This window comes from Nesoenas mayeri (genome assembly GCF_963082525.1).
Source record: "Nesoenas mayeri genome assembly, chromosome: 3".
NCBI classification, from domain to species: Eukaryota; Metazoa; Chordata; class Aves; order Columbiformes; family Columbidae; genus Nesoenas; species Nesoenas mayeri.
Genome location: NC_137544.1, coordinates 104,694,604 through 104,707,955, shown reverse-complemented (window position 1 = coordinate 104,707,955; position 13,352 = coordinate 104,694,604). Strand labels below are relative to the sequence as shown.

The window sequence follows — 13,352 nt, the reverse complement described above, 5'->3', positions numbered from 1 at the left end:
GCTGCATTGCTGTATTGGGTCTTGGAAGCATTTATGTGAGGATCCCAATATTTGCTCGAGCTCATCTTCCTGAGCTTCGCTTTCTGAGCAAATGTGATGGGGCTCACCCTGTCCTAACACTTGACTGTACACACCCATTTACTCTTCCCCCACCTCCCAACTCTACTTCAGAGAGGATCTACTACACACCCTCTTGGCCAATATTAACCATACAATTAGCAGCAAAACTATTCAGTAGCTCATTCCCAAGGCTGGGTGGAAATGCTTTCCACCTGCATACTGTAGCTTTCCATAAAGGGGACTAAAACAGCCTTTCATCTTTTCTCCTCATGCAGTGGATGGCTCTTTGCATCTCAGATGAGCAGTCATCTAAATCTTGGTGTCAGTACTTGGACAGTAAAATCTACTCAACATTGCAGATGACTTAGCAGATGACGGTCCTTTCCTAGAGAGCAATCCAACAAGGTTTTAACAGTAGCTTACCTCTGGGTATCATCAGGCTAATGCCAAAATTCTTGCTGTAAATCCTGTGTGTCCTACTGCTGGGTTTTATTTGTTATTTTCATTGAATCTCCTATAGCACAACTGTGTCATTGGTTCCTTGCATGAACAAGATCTTCCTGTCCAGAAAGGTAGGTTACCGTTACTAACAGCTGTACAAATGTGAGGCAGGGATGCTAAAGACAGATTGAGCGAGTCGTGCTGCCCTGTGGGATGCCATGAGCAGGCACCAGGTCAGTGTGTTCAGGCAGGGCACATCTCACCGTGACACATCCGTCCCACATCTTGCCTCTGGTGGCTCTGCCCACGTCCCCTCTTCTTCAGCTGCTCCCGACTTCTCTTCTTCCCCACCTCAGAACATTCAGTTCATTTCCCCCCCTGCAGCTACTTTCAACTTCAAAAGCTTCCCTTGAAGGCCCTTCTCTGCATGGGTTCCTCACCACTTATCTATAATATTCCAATCCCCTTTACAGGTAAACTTTTCCCCTTGGCTTAGAGAGGCTGCAGTTCTCCTTAGCCCTTGCAAACAAGCTCTGCCCAGTGCCTGTTCCTTCTGCCAACCCCTTCTCACTCCTTGCCACCCTCCTCTTACCCCTGCCAGCTGTCACTCAGGCATGGGTCCTTTACACTCCCAACATGTCCCCACTTCTGACTTTTCCCCTCAGACTTTTATTGTTGAATATGGAAATGGAAGTGAAAGTTATTCTATCAAACCAAAAAGGCCACCACAATGCAATATAATGCTAGACTGTACCTACCTACAGCCAGAAATATCTAATCACACTGGGTTTTGTGGGCTAGCAAAGCAGAATTTGAGCCAATGCTGTTTCTTTTATTTCTGTCAGTAAGGACTGAATGGGGAGTGTGAACATCACTTACAACATGTTATGATTGTTATTGTAAAAAATTACAGGTTGTTTTTACTAAGGAAAGAACAGGGCTATAAAGTAGCACATACTAGGAAACTGTCCCCAAAATAAGTTTTCATTATTTTGCTTGTGTTTCAGCAATATACCATCTCACTTTTTCACATACCTGAATCATATTGTTCACTGATACTTTTAAACATTGCAGAATGTTTAATCTGTGGAAGGGGACTATACTTTTTCTTGACACCTGCCTTCCATTTGCAGGTGCTCAATGAAGGAAAGAACAGCAATGAAGTGAAAATGAATGTTAACTGTATTTCCCATTGTCTCCCAGAATAGCTGACTGGTTTGCCACAAAGACAGCAGCATAGCAAGAGTGGGATGGTTATTTTATACTTGAAGCCCATTCTCTGGATGCTGCCCCATAAACCTTTGCCTTATTCCCATATTTCCCCACAGATGTTTCACTGTTTCCCTAGTAACAGCTCATTTCAAGAACAGACTTTGAAATTTGTCAAAGTCTTAAACAGTTTTCACTACATTATATTCAAATATTCCAGAGAGATCGGAGGAAATATTCAATAGGAAAAAAACACAGTTATTTTTTGGATTACTATTGTTATACAAAAAGAGCAGGGAAAGGGCCTGCCATAAATGATCGTTAATGGAATATAGTGCACCATTCAGCTTTCTACAACTAGCTCTATCTAAGACGAGGAGCGCTGTGTTCCCCACATAGAGCAGAACTGCTCTAATAAACTGCAATACCTGATGATACAAGATCAAACAGTTAATTATAGTAAAGGTAAAACAAGCTTGATAAATTTCTAATGAGGGGACAAGAAACTGCTAGTTTGAAATACAACTTTATTTTTTTTAATCAATATGCAATCTACAAAATGTTATTACAAGATTATCAGCATGATCTGTTTATACTTACACTGACAGAAGACCCGAATAAAATTATATTTTCCATTAAGAATAACAGCACTGCTTCAGAGTTATCAAAATTATGGCTAAGAACTACTAACTGCAGCAGTTAGTTACTGCCTTGAGTCAGAAAAAAAGACAAATAAAGTAAAATAGAGGTGTGGACACCAACACTGCAGTGAAGAAGTCCATCAAATAAAACATACGCAACTGAAAGCAACACGTGAAAACACATTTTCAGATGTAAAGTACTTTTGGACAATTAATATAGAATCTAGAGAAAACAAAATAAGGCAAGGAGCATAAGGATGACAGCAGCTTGGCACAATGTTCAATGGAATGAAGCATCATCCTCACTTTTTGGGAGCTGCTACAAAGGAGCAGCGGGACCATCATTCCCAATCACTGCAAAGCTTCAGTTTTGCCACCCAGTAGCAACTCTTTTCTTCTCTTCTGTGCTCTTTTCTGGTTGGAATAAGCAAGCATAGCAGCTTGCTTACTTACTAGCATTGGTGTTGGGGTTTTTACTTTTTTATTCTGCCCATTACCACTATTCCTTTCTTCTTTTTTTTTTTTTTTTGCCTCTCCTTTTTTCTTAGAGACTTTGATGCAGATCCCATTTTGTCAGTTAAAAGACTTCCATTGACTTCAATGGGTGTTTGAATCTAAAATTACATCAAGTACCATTTACCTACAGTAATACAATTAGTATGACAAAGATGAAGGCAAAGATAAAGTTTGTTGGTTTCAGCAAGTAAAACACTTTGTAAATAAGGCAAACACACTACAAAAATAGCTGTTCTCATTAATTTCTGTTTAAAATATAAAATATCCCAAACCCTGCTGGTCCACTGTGAAGGAAACGCAGGTAATATGGAAATACTGCCCTGTAGTAAATGTCAGCCAAGTGTCAGTATCGTAAGCAACCCAAAGAGTTGGCAGCGTTTCAGTGATGGCAGGTGTGAAAAGCTCCAGTCCTTCTGATGGCTGGACACTGAGCATCACAACAGCTCATAGCAAATGTTCCTCTTCTCCATTCCCCTCCCAAAATTCAGATAGACTCCCTATAGCCCAGATATCTAAAGAGTCAAAGCCAGCATGTTTACTCACTGTCACCCGCTGTAGCGTTTGTAGAAAATGGTAGCAAATGAGTCTTAAACATTCAGAATTTTTGTTCAGTAGGTCACACCCAAGGACATCCGACAATGCAGAAGAGCAAGCCACGGTGTTTCTACGTTGGCATGTTGCAATAGTATAGGAAGTTAGAAGTTGATGAGGGAAAAAAAAAAGTCAGACAACCCAAACTTACTTTAATTAAACTGCAGCCTATTTAAAAATACTCTGACAGCAAGGCATATAAACATCAGTTTGAGACTGAACAGGGTAATTATTCAGCCTTAGGCTGCACTAATTGTCAGGTTTAAACTGAAAGTCATGCATGAAACAGAGTCACTTTCTTTCAGTGTGGCAATATTTCTGTGGAATCAATTCCCTGTGATCCTGATCCAATTCCGATTAAAGTTAACGGTGAGTCTTGCAGGCCTTTGATAGAAATCCAAGAGTGTGCAACATAGATAAAGCTGTAGCTTGACCTTTTTAAGTTAACAAGTTCAGTAAGGCTGAATGATCATTTGTACGACACCAGATATAATACAGACTCACTAGCAGGAAGCATGTAATGGGGCTTTTCATCACTTAAGCCATTCAGAATAACAGCTCATATCTTGAGGGGTCAGCGCTACATGGGCTCTTGAACACATCCCAAGGCACAGCAGACACCTGACAGAAGAAAAGCAGCTGTTGGTTCTGCGGGACCTGTAACACCACCCGATGCCCAGGAGATGGGTGCTACCAACAGGGACCCTCAGGTGAAAGGGTCCCAGAACAGCCTGACCGCCCCTCCTTCTTCACAACAGAAAAACAGGGGCCAGCTGGGCAAGGCAGGCTTTGGACAATAACCACTGCTAACAGAGTTACTGAATTAGCTGTGTTAATGTCAATCAAAACAAGTCCGCCTCAGACAAAGGTTAGCACAGGTATCTGTAACACCTATGTTGCTTCCTCTTCCTTACCAAGCAAAGAGGTTAATAGATAGTGTAGCTCTCGTATAACCATGGACTTCAGCGAGCTGCAGAGCTCTGCTGTGATGGTAAGTATAAACACTTCGCCCTAGCACACACTGTGCCCCTTAGTTCAGCTGAGAAGTACATAAACCAAAATTAAATATGAATAAAACAAACCAAACATGACTTGAAGGTGCTAATGGCTTCTGAAGTCAAAACACGGATGGAGGATACAACAGCTGAGACATATTTGGATCACTACTACACTCAAACACTTGCTTAGATTTATAATAATATAATGTGCTAATAAAAAGGGATATATAGAGAAGCCAAAATACCATAATAGTCTATTTGGGGCTTTGGCAATGCAATACCCATAAAAAACCTGCCCTCAGGACTTACTATAGGATCTATTACCCATTTCATTCTCAGCTTCCAAATGGGGGGAAAAGTTTATTGTGATGAACTAGGTTCATATTATGGCCTTCTGTTTCCTCAGACTGGTAATTTTCTCAGCGCAGATCCCACATATTTTTACTTTTGGGGAATAACATTTATCTGTATTTTTACACAGTGTTCACATAAACAGTTACAAGCTGTGACAAAATATAAAGTGAGCTTTAGTGCATTACTATATTTTTGTTCTCCATTAATTTCAGTTTGAAGTAAGGATAATTTTAGGAAAACTGCAGCAGGGAAAAAAAAAGTATCAGGAGTATTTTTTTAATTTATCAGATTTTTTCAGACCTGGATTACAGCTTGCAGAAAATGACAAAGGGGATAGTGGCTGAGGGGAAAAAACTTTTCCCTAAATGCCAATAATTTATGGAAAACACAGTTAACAGATTGATATGGGGGGAACAGCTCAAGCTGCCTGTTGAAGCATCACAGCTTCCCTTCCCTTGCGATAGTCTATCCCTGCTTTGTTTCCCCATGGAAAACTCTGCCTTCAGAGCCAGCTGCATGGAAAGACATGACCTCTATCTTAAAAGCAACTCAAAGCAACAGCTCCTGCAGCTTCCAAACCAACATCTGGAACTTACATCCTGAAGGGAGACCCACAGCAAATGGCAGCAACCAGCCATTTCTTCCATTTGTAGGGAAAACCCGCCGCTGGTGCAAACTCTCAAAGCTTCATCAAATGAAATGGGCCTGGACTGATTTACACTTGCTGGTGATTTGCCACTTTGTCTCACTTGCTGCAGTAGTGAGAAAAGATTTGTCTAATGCTGGCACAGAAACTTCAATCATATCTGCCATATGTTTTTTTTCCCAAGAGATTACTTTGAGTGAACCTATAAAGTGCTGGGAAGGAAACGCTTGCAGCCACAGAACAATGAAGAATATTATTGTGGAGAGACTTTTCCCATTTTACCAATGAAATCACTCAGTTTCCAAATCATTAACTGAGGCTCTTGTAGACAATAATATTACAACTTGTTCCATTCATAAATATCGAGGGGAGCAGAAACACGGGGGACTTCAGTTTTCAACCACCACTAAAAAATCTAATTGTTCCTGCTGGACAGATGCTGGTCTGCACATAAGCATTCTGGCAGTTTTTATTGCTGAATATTATATGTCCAAGTGACATGAAGTCTTTGAGTAGTACCATTAGGTTTCAATATGGAGTATGAGATCATTCCTAAGTCATAGATATGCAAGAGGAAAATAATATATTACAATCAGTCAATTAAGCGCTCACATCTTGCAACTCTTTACAAGGAGACCTTACTCATACCACCATTCCCATGACAGGAAGTTTACTTGAACGTAGGCCAGCCAAATCAGTACCGGTTTGCAGAATCAAACCCAAAAGCACCAAAAAAAAACCCAGAAAAATTCTATGACCATGTTTATCCTAAACTAGGTCACTGTACTTCTTCTAACAATAGAATTTCCTATGTAAATTGATTCCTACTCATATTCTGTGACCATGTCTCCTGTCCTCCATTACTGCATTAGGCAGTTGCCGGCCTTATCTGGATCTTCTCCATCAAGCCTAATCCACTTCTTTTCAATTTCCACCTGTAATTAGAAAACAAAAAAAACAGGCAGAATTAGCAAATAATTGGGCACTGAAAGTGTGAACTGAAGCAACTCCAGGAATAAAAGCTTTGACACAGAATCAAAACATTTCCAGACCCAACAGACTTCAAAACCACTACTCCCAAAAATAGCTCAACTGAGGAAAAACAATATGTTGCATTTGCAGTTCTGTTTTTCAGCATCATCTTTGATCTGACAAGGAATTATTTTTTAATGATTCTTTTCCTCAAAGTCATTACCACAACTGCATGTAAGATATGGTTAGAATACAAAGCACATTTGCCTTGCAAATACTGTATGGAGGAGTGGGGAGGAAGAAAAGGAGGAACACACCAAAAACAGAGCCCTGAAAATACCTGGCAATTGTAAAAAGCTTTCTGAACCACGTGTTTCTGGGGCTGCACATCGCTCTCTATCCCCAGTGACTTGACTTCTGTTCCTGAGGCACAGGTATCATGAACGACAAACTGGACAGTAGCAAAGGGATACCAGTCAGATGGGATTTCCTGGTCTGATCCGAGTTCTAGTTTGTAAGACAGGCTGTGTGGATGATCTGAACCTTGGAAAATAAAGAAAAATAAGCATCATGAGTCAATTATCTTCTTTGTTTACAGTGCAAGGTTAAGCTGCTAGCAAGAGAGCACAGCTTTATCTTTTATTAATACAAAGCTGTTATTATGACACAAGATTATTCTATCTGTAGTCTTTTACTATTTGGGCATAAGGTGGCCCCTTACTCATTTTTTCTCTGCTTCAGCACACTTTTCACAATCATTGCAGTTTTACAAATTAATTCACACAAGATTTACCAGATCCTCACAGCTTCTGATTAAGAGAAGAGTATTACAAACTTTGGGATTGGTTGCTAAATTCAGACTATTAGGGAAGAATCTCAGTTTTCACTTCAAAATACATTGCTTATTCTTGTAGGAAAACAAAAACTGGATGGCCCCAACTTAGCCAAGGCAGAGATGCCTCCCTGGGTCCAACAACCACCCTTTCCAGACCTCTCTGCTGTAGGAATTTTACTGGAGTGTTTATTTCAAGCACTACAGCTATCTTGTGTATCATCATTTATTACAATGTGTCTACGGCAGGAAGACAAAGGTGCAGGTCAGAGTGCTACTCAAACAAAACACCTCTCAACTGCCAGGATAAGGGATACCTGGACTCCCTTTCTAGCTTGATGGGAAAAGAACATACTCCATTTCTTCCAAACAAAAGTATTACTAAAGTAACAGTCATGTTATAAAGCAGAGTCCTGAAGGACTGCCCATGTACTGCAGCATATCTTAAATTACTCTAATCCAGCCTTAGATTCTAGGGATCATTTGCTTTAACATTTTTTTATGTGGCAATGGTAAGGGAAAGCATTTCTACTCCTCCTGGCATACAGGAACACTGGGGTGGAAAGCCTGTTTTCCAAAGAAACTGAGGTCCGCAGGCTCACTATGTGCATCAAAGCAGCATAACATAATGAAAAGAATCATTTCACAGCTGCCTCTCCAAATTCTTCAAGGCAAAAAACAGTAATTCTGCTTCCCCTCCTCTCCAGGATTTTAAGCATCAGCATAAACAGCTATCTACAACTTGGCTGCAGGCAGGAAAAATTCAGAGAAAGGATTGGCCATATTTTGTCACAGGCAAGCCTGGCAGTGTATATTTAGTTTTCATCCATTATACTAACAGCATCTCAAAGTTCAGGCAAAAAGTCACATTCTTTACACACTCACTTTCTCCGGTGGCAGGAATCAATTGCATATCGGAACGAAGAAAATACTGAAGATGGAGTTAACATACACCAAGTTTTATCCATCTCGTGGGATAAAAATCGTTATAACATTCCACTTCCACAGGCTCACAGGCATTTCACAAGGCAAAGATAAATTTAAAAAGCTACATATCCATTGCTCCTGGGAGCCTTGGGCTGGGTGCACCCTCTGGTCTGTGCCACATGTTTTCCCTGCAACCTGCCTCACAGTCTGCCCAAGCCAGTTCTCATTTTAGGAGATAATTTGCATTCAAGCAGTTTGACGGGCAGAGTTCTGTCAAACACACGTGTCTCCGACTTCACCAGAACAAAGTCAAATTCAACAAACTGACCTCCAGATTTCATCCCAATTCCAGCACAAAGTTAATGGGTCCCCAAAAATCAAGGCAAAGAGGCTGAGGGAGAGTTGAAAGGAAGCGTCCTTCAGATTATCAGTCCTTGAAGTTCACATGTGGGAGGTCTCCAACTCTTTTTTCAGCTTTTCTTTTTTCCATGTTTACTAACAACCAGTAGCTTAAAAAGCTGTTTGCTGACTGCAAGTGTTCCTCAGTCTGTTTGGTTGACCCCAAAGGCACACACACAGAAACACAGCAGCGTTTACAGCCACTGTGTTGGACAAGGGGCATGTCACTGGCCAAGTGCATTCCTTCACCAGCTGGACTCCCTAAGTGGCGGATTTACAAGCATCCCCTACAGGCTGGCTTCCAGCAGTACATTGCATTCCTTCCTTATCCGAAATGCTGCTTCTTTACATAACTACTTGTGACGTTCAAAGATGACCTGAACTGGATTTCAGAAAATAATGCTATATACACACTAGCTAGAGTCCTGCACCATGGTGGAGTATCAGTCTCTGGCCACCAAATCTCCCAGATGTCTTTAAAAAATGTTTATCACATGGAGAGCCAGCAGCCATTCCCCACATGGGACTAGCTCCTTCTTTCTAGCAAAGCACAGCTCTAATACATACTCATCAGGAACTGGTTACAGAAATCGTAGGAATAGGTAATACAGCTTGCATTTATAAATGCAATGGCAAATCTATAAAAGAGACTGGTAAGGATCAATACAACAACAATAAAAAAATATGCAGATCCTGAGTTTTGGGAATGAAACTCCCCTAAATATGCCCAGTACAATAGTGCCTTCAAGGTGATTGGGGAGAAGTAGGTGCCCAGCAATGGCCAGCACTGAAGTAAGGAAAACTAACCAAGCCGGACAGCTGGAAAGATTAGATAGAAAACCTCCCCCTCCTTGCAGACTTTGCAACCTACCTGCCGCACCAGCCAAAGCACAATGCTTTACAACCCACACACAGTTAAATAAATGACGACCACCACCCAAACTATAGCCTATGACCAAAAGTAGCAGTACTGTCACCTCCTTTTTATGTAAAAGCTTATGGCTTAGTTCACTTGCACATGAATCGGGCTCAGAGTCAGCCACACAGATATATGGCAAGGCTGCTATGGGGGTGGAGTAGGAGGTACTGGCTGTGATTTATGCTAACACCATGCTCCCAGCGTGTGCGAGACATTACTCACACCTCCGAGCACACTACAGGACAGGGTCCTTCAAGGCACTAAAGCACAAAGATACCCAAGCTTGCAGCCTCGTGAAGGTCTTAGCCAAAGGCATGCAATGCCAGGGGTACGTGGCGTTTGGCTAAAGTTCTCAGGACAATAACACAATACACAGAGACAGGTGAAACCATAACATTAAGGAGTTTATTACTGAAATAGAGGAGGGAACAAGGTCAGAAACAAACATTACAAACACCTGCCAGCTCCTAGAAAAGGAATTTGGAGGAGGACGGAACAAGTGTGAGAAGGAGATGGCACTTCGTCACTCATGTACACAGTGACAGGCAGATCTGTATACCTCTGTAACATAAGCCTTGTCCACAATCTGCTGCTAGCCATGTCTTCCTGTGCCCAAGCCCATTGCTCCTGCACTAGCACTCTCTTGGTCCACAGTCCCTCTTCCAGACTTCTTGGACATGGTGGAATGAGCCCTTTGTGGGGGTGGGCCTCTCCATCCTTGAATCTGCCACCATCCCAGCGACAGCTGTGGTGACAGCACCACCAGGATAATGGTGACCAAAAGCAGCACTTCATTCCACAGCCAAACTGTGAGACATCATCCCCTCTGTAGTACCACAAACCTGTCAAGCTGTGGTCCTCTTGGATCCCAGGACCTGCTCCACTCTTCAGTGGTGGTGCTGGGATGCAGCCTGGCAACACACTTACTTGACCTGGTCTTTGTCCGGTTTGTTGGGTTGGGATGTGCAGCAACAAGTGAAGGGTCCTTCATAGCCAAAGTTGCAATGCTAAGCTGGCACTTCAAGCCCTGTAAAGTGGCATGGTCTGCCTCTGGGGCTATGGTTGACCAAGGATCTGAGGAGAAAGGATTTGTCAAAGAGCAGCAGCATCTTCTTTGGAGTCCATTTGTGGTAGTAGGAAAAGGGTACAGAGCTAAGGACTTTTGGGGGTCAAGTTCAGCATCTTCCTGTTGTGAGGGAGGTCCATGTAGAAACAAGTAGCAATGGTAATTGTCTGGAGAATTGTTTTGTCTTCTGAGAAAAGGAATCCAGAAATAACCACTGCTTGGAATTTTCCTGGACAGGTATCTGACAGTAAATGTTGGCTGGCAGATGTCCACTTGAGCCCTGGCATAAATGGGCCATTCCTCTTGGCCTGCTGCTAAAGGCTCTTGTGTTAGACATGATACAGATGTGGTTCAGTTCCATATAGCATCTCTGGGCTTGTATTCCAGCTAATCCACACCCATGAGGTGGTCTTGGTGTTAGGATCTGATGAGTTCTGGCGTCCTTTCTTTCCCCTAGGTGGTAACCTGCAAAGGCAGAGATGATAGTTTGAGGATCTGGGTAAGGCTACTGCCCTGGGTCCTCTGGAACAGCCTCCACTGGACCCTTTTGCCTACTCCAAAAACACAGGGTTCCTCCCACCCATGTGTCTCCTGTATCAACGTCAATGTCAGAAGGAGGTACTCACCACGTCAATTGAGAAGTTCCTCTGTCCACTGCTGGGCTGTGGTAGGAGTGTGGAGCAACTTCTTCCCATCAGGTGTCAGACAATAAAGTGATCAACCAACACTTCGGAAGACAGTGAACATTGCCTTAGTTTTCACCTAAAACTGGCCAGTCATTGTAATCTCTGCTCTGTTAAACTGCTGTTTCCCAAACCTTGTATTACACTGAGGTTAGAAGAAGGAAGAGCGGCTGCGTGTACAAGATCCTTTTGCAAAAAAAAAAACAAAAGAACAAATAAACCTGAATGCTGAATAAGCCAAAAAAGAGGAAAGGTTGTGCTGTGGAAATACACAGTGAATGAAGCAGGCATGGTCTAAAGTCTGTACAGTTGCCCAGTGGAAGCTAAGACAACATATTCAGATGCAAGCCCAGCTATCCACAATGTGGCCCATCAGGCATCATGGAGACATGACCACCTGGCCTGATGGAATGAAATCACTCCTGAAAGGCAATCAGATAATCTGGGGAGATAACTGAGCTTTTACTAGCTAACTCAGGACACAGAAGCCCTGGGCTTTAGGTGTCTAGGCAGCTTGTTAAGACTTGAAAATTTAGCTCTTATTTCCTAAAAGTGATCCAAGCCAAAACAAACAAATCAGTAAAACTATGAAACTAGATTCAAACTGTCATTTAGCAGGTTGCACTTTACAAACAATTTATAATCTAAGCTTGCTGCATTTACTCACACTATTTATCCTTTATTCACCTGTATGAGTAGCATTCAAGCAACCTTGATCTGAGAAATGCTCATTAAGCCAAGAAATTTAGGCAAAAATAAAGTGCTAGTTATTTTAGTTAAGTAGCAATTCTATTTTTGTCAAAATAGGTTCAGTTCTAAGTCTTACTTTAAACATGAAAACATCAACAATTGCTAAGAATGAATTTACATTGTTAGAAGTTAACAAGGGGTGCATTGATCCAGCTCTCTGGGAGAAATACATAAGAAATTGGGGAGTGGGAGGGTACCACAGCCAAGGAGCAGTTTGCTGTGGTGCTGATGCCAGAAGGAGGTGCTGGGCAGGGATGGAGCCCACATAACAAAGTCATGGCTTGGAGTTTCCACCCAGGCAGTCTAGCAAACAAGAAAAGCGGCAGCTGAAGGTTACTGGGAGCCAGATCACGTCCCACACTTGAGTCCACGCTCTGATGCTGGAGGCTGCCAGCAGCCACCAGCTCCCCTGGCTCCATTTCCCTGTGTTGCTTAATCATGGCTTCCTCACTGTACCTCCATCATGCAGCAGAAAAGGAAAGATAATCAGCTGAAAAACTGTAGCTTTACACAACAACCATACATACAGTTTATCCAGTGCAAAGACTGGCCCCATGGCCCCAGTAACTGTGCTGAAATCGTAACATGGTCTACATTTCCTCATATGATGCCCTGATTTCACAAATGTAGATTCAATTTGCGGAAATTTCAACTCTTCAAAGGCTATGGCTTTTTAACTTTTTTTTTTTTTCTTTAATAATGCTAACACTCTGGCTCAAATCTCTCCATTTATGTATCTGAATAAGCACAGGCAGCTTTTAAAAATCTGGGCTATCTTGCAGCTCACATCAACTTCACTTGATCAACGCTCTTCCAAGGAAGCACTTTAGTACAATCTAGTGGATACTAACATAGTTTGATGTCTATAAATGAGGCAAAATGTAACCATAGGCAACCTTTCCTTTCCTTTCCTTTCCTTTCCTTTCCTTTCCTTTCCTTTCCTTTCCTTTCCTTTCCTTTCCTTTCCTTTCCTTTCCTTTCCTTTCCTTTCCTCTTTTTTTTTAAAGCATTGGACAAAGGCTTTTTGAAAGCAAAAGTCTCAGCATATTTTTCTTCCTGTAATAAATGTATTATGAAAGTTTACATATTTCTATGAGTTTTGAGTGTCTCCAGATTTTTGGCATGCCTTGAGACAACTCTATTTTTAAACTCTTAACTGCATACAGAAAATGCAATAGCGAGGTTTAAAATTTGACTGGGCAGTATTACTACAAAAATGTTTTTTCAAATGCATGAACATTTCAAGGATACAAATGATTTTGCAGATCTCAGCCAGGGGAATTATTCAAATGTCAAAAGTTTAAGCTACTGATCGAAAACAATGTAAAGCTGTAGAATGCCACAAAAA

General features: G+C 41.8%; 1 protein-coding gene across 1 annotated transcript in view; it reads right to left on the bottom strand.

The window, feature by feature from the left end:
- Positions 1-13,352, bottom strand: part of LOC308038695 (stonin-1-like) — a gene marked incomplete at both ends in the record, with an annotated part of 34,584 nt that overhangs the window by 16,479 nt on the left and 4,753 nt on the right. Inside the window, one exon of the mRNA XM_080341470.1 lies at positions 6,769-6,971. Coding sequence (XP_080197596.1) covers positions 6,769-6,971 — 203 coding nt within the window. The remainder of the gene's footprint in view (positions 1-6,768; positions 6,972-13,352) is intronic.